Below are 6,000 nucleotides of genomic sequence, written 5' to 3'. Positions count from 1 at the left end.
GTCTTAAATAGTAATACAATTTGTTTTATATAAAAAGAAGTCTCAAGGATTATTTTAATCAGAAGTTCAATTATGGCATCAAGGATGCAAGATACTTCCCTCTTTCTGCTTTGCCCTCCTCTCATGTTGTCTGCAGCTAACGTCGCTCATGATTCCAGGATGGCAGTTGCACTGCCAGGCACCATGCACAGGCACAGTTCTAGCAGCAGAGGACAAACTTTTTCTTCTTGTGTGTTTTTTCTCTCTTTTTCTTGTTCTTAAGTACACTTTTATTTATGAGAGTAATGCATTTCAGCAGAAAATAATGTCTTTTTACTAAAGGTAAGAAAAACCTTTTCTGGATATATCTCGGGTTTCCTAGGTGTGCCAGTGGTAAAGAACCCAACTGCCAATGCAGGAGACATAGAGGCTCGGGTTCAATTCCTGGGTTGGGAAGATCCCCTGAAGGAGGGCATGGCAACCCACTCCAGTATTCTTGCCTGGAGAATCTCATGGCCAGATGGAGCCTGGCAGGAAAAACCTTTTTCAGGTATATCTCAGTAAACTTCCCTTTGCATTTTATTAGGTAGATTTGCATCACATACCCAGGCCTCAACCAATCCCCGACAAAGAGTTTGGGACCACTCAAGTGATGACTTTGCTGCAGTGTTTCTCACCTTTGGCTTTTGGTGGGGTAATTATCCTTTTGGAGGGATAATTTCAGTGGCAGTGCTGAACTGCTGTAAGCCGCTGAGTAGCATCCCTGGCCTCTCCTGTTAGATGCCAACAGCAATTCTCTCCAAGCTGTGGCAATCAGAAGTATCTTCAGATGTTGTTGAATGTCCCCTGGGGGACAAAATCTATCCCCCCACTGACAACCACTGGCTTAGGTCAGTCATTGTTCATCCCATGGATCTGGGCCCATCTCCCCTGAAACACACAGAGAGTGCCTAAGCCCAGGATTCTGTTAGCAAGGAAATGGGAAATTGCTATTTTATAGACAGTCAATGGACAGTGACTCCTCCCTTCCTCTATCATTTTTTTTTCTTGCCATTTTTCAACAAACAGATCAGAGCCTTATCAAAAATATGAAAGATATAAGAATGAGTTACCTGGTATTACCCGATGAATGCTAGTTCCTGTCTAAATGCCAGGTGGATAGTATTAATATAAATATCCTTATGTTTATATTATTATAAGGCTAATATATTAATTATATATAATGATTAATATATTAATAATACATTATATATTATATGATATATTAATATATCTGATTAATTGGTGAATCAGAAAATTTGGTCAAAGGTAATTTGTATGGAAGCACCAAAATCATGACTGGTTGGTTGGGTTTTACAAGATGTTCCTACTTTTGGTCATTTTCTGGTACTAAGACCTTAGGTTTTGATTTTATTCAGGTTCTACTTCTACTGTACAAGACCTTTTACTCTTGTTATTTTTATTGATCATCCATTGATGATGAACTTATGCATCCTGGATTAACTTGTTTAGTGTGAGTAGGTATGAATATTTCGGAGAAGGCAATGGCACCCCACGCCAGTACTCTTGCCTGGAAAATCCCATGGATGGAGGAGCTTGGTGGGCTGCAGTCCATGGGGTCGACAGGAGTCGGACACGACTGAGCGACTTCACTTTCACTTTTCACTTTCATGCATTGGAGAAGGAAATGGCAACCCACTCCAGTGTTCTTGCCTGGAGAATCCCAGGGACAGGGCAGCCTGGTGGGCTGCCGTCTATGGGGTTGCACAGAGTCGGACACAACTGAAGTGACTTAGCAGCAGCAGCAGCAGGTATGAATATTTTAAATAATTCGACAGATATGTATTGGGTGCCCATTATTGTCAGGCATGGATTCTGTGAAGGAAAGTGACAAGGCTGAAATACTGCACAGAGAGAGAAAGCTCTGAGGAGGTAACATTTCAGCCAAGACAGGGTCAGAATGGAGAGAAATTGAGTAAAGGGAAATTGCTATGAATCTGTGTTGGTGTTGTGGAAGCTGTCATCTGAATGTTGCTGAAAGGTCAAAGGGCACTTAACAACAATGGGCTTGATTAAGGACGATACCTTGGAGGGAGGAAGACCTGAGACCTTGATTCGATTTTGCCTTGGCATTTCCCTAGAAGAGGTTGTTATCTTACTTCCCTTTTTAAGTGTGCAGGTTACCATAAAGTTAGTTGATCTAAGGGACTTTTTTTTTGAGAAGTTAAATTTATTTTCAAAATTATTTTCAAAATTTTCCCAGTGATGCTGGGAAAGATTGAAAGCAGGAGGAGAGGGGGAAGACAGAGGACAAGATGGTTGGACGGCATCATTGACTAAATGGACATGAGTTTGAGCAAGTTCCCGGAGATGGTGAAGGACAGGGAAGCCTGGCGTGCTACAGTTCATGGGGTTGCAAAGAACTGAACATGACTTAGCAGCTGAACAACAACAATAAATTATAAGATATACTCATCTTTCTTGGCAGTTTGCTGCCCTGGTCCTTCTGCTTCCCTTTAGTTGCTCTTCTGTTTATCATGAATGAGGTTCTTTCTCCTGGCTGAGTAGCCTCTGCTGTTTCCCATCACCATCACCAGGCTTCATCCGTGCATACCCTGGGCATAAGCTCAGTGCTTCACACATGCTCCAATGATTTCATTCAAGGAGAGGTTAACTGCATGCCTTAACCTGTGTAAACTTTAAATTTTGGAAAGCACTTTCATTTTTCTCACTTGTTTGAGCTTCATGGTAATACAGTGAACTAGGAAGGGAAAATCATAATCACACCTAGGAAGCTAGTTTTGCAGTAAAGAGGGGCCTAGAGACAAAGTCCAGTGATCCTGCCTTTTGGTATCCTTTGTCCTAAATGGAAGAAGTAGGTTGGGTTAAGAGTTCAGGGTTGTAGACGACTATCACAACATGTTTTTCTTTTGAGGTAGGAGTGAGCTATTGAGGAGCCGTGATAGGTTTAGTTTTTATCTGAGTGGAGAGTACAAATCCATTGAACTGGGTCTTAATGTAATGTGACGTTTGCTTGCTGGTTTGAGATGACTAAGTTCTAATCATTGATAAAATAACCAAAGTAATATATCAATGCTTTATAATATTTAGACCTTCTCTAAATACACAGACCTTCAGCTGCTGTGCCCCTGAAGTCCCTTAATCTGTTCTTCTGTCAGCACTGCTTCAATCCCACAGCCCCACTGTGTCACACTGCTACCCAAGCAGGCCAGAGAACTCCCTCCCAGGTGTGAGGCATTGCACTGGTTTTACTAGCTTTTTTCAAAGTTTATTCCCATTGTACAGATGGAGAAACAATCAAAGAACTACTTGTCTCAAGTGGTTTCACTGCCTGCTACTCTGATTGTTTTCTTAGACTAGTGCTATTCAAAGTGTGGCCCACGAGGCAGCTGTAGAGTCAGTCCATGGTAAGGGCAGAAATGAGAGGAAGAGTTTCAGAAACTTTACTAGCAATTTGACAGAGTAACTTTATGTGTGCTGAGTTTAGTAATCAAGAATTTTGGCTGTTTAAAACAACAATTTCACATTCTAGAAGTTTTAGTCAGTTATATTACATTTTACAAAATAGTTCACAATGCATTAAATATAAAAAAAATCCCTGCACGCCTGGTTCTCAATCAGACACAGTTTGAAAAACACTGCATTAGACCAGTCTTTAATCAGACTCTAACAGTGAAGATATACTGGCCACATGGAAACCAGTGTCATTTTGATATTTGTGTTTTTTGCAGTTTCAGTGTCTTTAATCCATCTGCAATTTCCAGGAACGGTACAATGAGTGATATGGTAAGAGTTCTGGGGTCCTTGCTCAGTTTGGCTCTAATAATGAGGCAGGAGATAGACAGGCCCCAGGCTGAACAGTCTCTCCCCTGAGGAGAGAAACTCCAAAACAGTAGGAACTCCATAAAAGCAGGATAATGGAGGAGGCCGGGGCCTTTCCAGATAGAAGACGAGTGCATGCTAAGTCGCTTCAGTCGTGTCCAACTCTGTGCATCCCTATGGACTGTAGCCCGCCAGGCTCCTCTGACCATGGGATTCTCCAGCAAAGAACACTGGAGTGGGTTGCCATGCGCTGCTCCAGGCGATCTTCCCAAGCCAGGGATGGAACCTGCTCTCTTTACATCACCTGCATTGGCTGGGGGGTTCTTTACCACCAGCGCCACCGGTAAGAGACCACATATTCCTCATATTCAAAGTTAAGGAAAACTCCTTGCCTATATCCATGCTCAGAAAAGGCTCCTTGGAGGTCAAAGAGAGGGGGCATCACCTCATAGTTAGTGATGTCAGCTGCCCATAAGTCTCTTGGCTAGAATTCATCATGGCTAAAAGATACACGCACACATGGGGGGACCCTGAGAAATAGCAAATACAGACTCAGAAACAGGGAACGCAAGACGATTGGTCAAAGGAAACCTGGAAGAAATGACCCATAAAAGTGACTGCAAACTACCATGAGGGCGAGACTTTTAAAAGTGCCAATACTCTTTCACCTAGAAATTCCATTTCTGGGTATTTATCTTAAAAAATTTACATTCATGAAAATGTCCTATGGTTTCCATATAATGTCATAAAGGAAATGTCTGAGAATGAAGAACTTGGTAAATTTTGTATGTTCACTTAATATAATTTTACACAGCTTCTAAAGTGTTTATGAAGCTTATGTAGAACTAGGAAAAAACAGTTATAAACGCAAAAACAAAAAAGCACTCCAAACCAACAAGGATCCAAAATTGTGTGTACACTGTGAGCACAACATTGTAAAATAAATATGCATGAGAAAATGTCTATAGGAAAATAGGCTGAATGCTGAGTGCCTGTGTCAGGGTGAAGGAGTTTTTTTCTTTTATTGTCCTCATGGTCTATGATGTGGTCAAAATTATTTTTACAGTGAATACAATTATCAGTTTAAAGGGTGAGTATAAAATAGCCTTCACTGGCACTCTCATTTGAAAGTATTAAAGTACCAAAAACCTCTTTTGTAGTCATCATTTACAATCCCTTACTCTTCTAAAGATCACATTTTGAGACTGTCAACCTCAAAGTTTATCAAATTGCTGGTAGGTATCACTGCCATTGAGGAGGGCATGACAACCCACGCCAGTATTCTTTCCTGGGACTCCCATGGATAGAGGAGCCTGGCGGGCTACAGTCCATCGGGTCCCAATAGTCAGACACGACTGAAGCGACTTAGCATGCACGCACGCATTCCTGCATTTGTATAGAAAAGAACGTTACGGACATTGCCAATCCCTTCATTTTACAAATAAGAACTCTGAAGCCCAGCTTCCCCAGGTAGTAGCAGAACCGAAATCTGAACCCAGATCTACCAGGTAACTACCAGTAATTTAACACCATTTAGCTAGTTCCACCGACATCCACCCACGAGTATTAATAGACTTGCCATTGCTGCTGACTGTTGAACCCTGGCTTACTACCATTCTGGCTAGCTTGAGGGGTTGAGTCCTTTCTCTACAGGTCGTGCTCGAGCTTTCACTCTTCACCACTTGGGGGCCCGAAGAAGCCTCACCAGGTTTTCTCCCTGTTTAAGTGCCCCCACTCTGAATCCCCAAGCGCCCGAAGTGCCGCAGAAGCCCGGCAGGGGGCGTTGTGACCCTGACTCCGCGGCCCCTCCCCTGGCCAACCGTCGATTGGGCCGGCGCGTGACGTCACGCCGTTTTAGCCAAACAAATGGGTTTCGGGGCGAGCGTTGGGCTCCGCCGCGCCGCGCTGGGCGCTCGGTCTGTCTCAGCGGTGGGGAGCGAGCCAGGCCTCCGGCCGCCACCGCTGTATAGGGGTGTGCAGCCCCTGGCCAGGCCCCGGCCGGGGCAGGAGCGCAGGTGGGTCCGGGCTGGGGTGGGGCGTGGCGCGAGAGCAGCGCGGTCGGGGTCCGGCGGCGGCCACGGTGGCCGCTCCCCGCCCCCTCCCGCCGCCCGCCTGCGCTCTTGGGGCGCCGGGCGGGTGGGGGCGGGGGTGCCGCCCGCCGGTCCGAGGCTCGGTCTG

At 44.5% G+C, this 6,000-nt stretch overlaps 1 protein-coding gene across 4 annotated transcripts in view; it reads left to right on the top strand.

Annotated features, from left to right (window-relative positions):
* Window positions 1-5,679: 5,679 nt before the first annotated feature.
* FBXO34 (F-box protein 34) overlaps window positions 5,680-6,000 on the top strand; it is an 81,257-nt gene continuing 80,936 nt past the window's right edge. For 2 of the 4 annotated variants that reach the window (XM_070377791.1, XM_070377792.1), the window contains exon 1: window positions 5,697-5,837. Coding sequence is in view for 1 of the 4 variants with exons in the window: in XM_070377790.1 (XP_070233891.1) it covers window positions 5,689-5,837 (149 nt within the window). In the remaining 3 variants the exon portion in view is untranslated. Of the gene's footprint in view, window positions 5,838-6,000 lie in introns of all 4 variants that reach the window. The other 2 variants (XM_070377790.1, XM_070377793.1) reach the window with 2 other exon arrangements.

The sequence above is a fragment of the Bos mutus genome, chromosome 10 (assembly GCF_027580195.1).
Source record: "Bos mutus isolate GX-2022 chromosome 10, NWIPB_WYAK_1.1, whole genome shotgun sequence".
Lineage (NCBI taxonomy): Eukaryota > Metazoa > Chordata > Mammalia > Artiodactyla > Bovidae > Bos > Bos mutus.
Note: the sequence above shows the minus strand (reverse complement) of the source record. Positions and strands in the feature narration are given on the sequence as shown.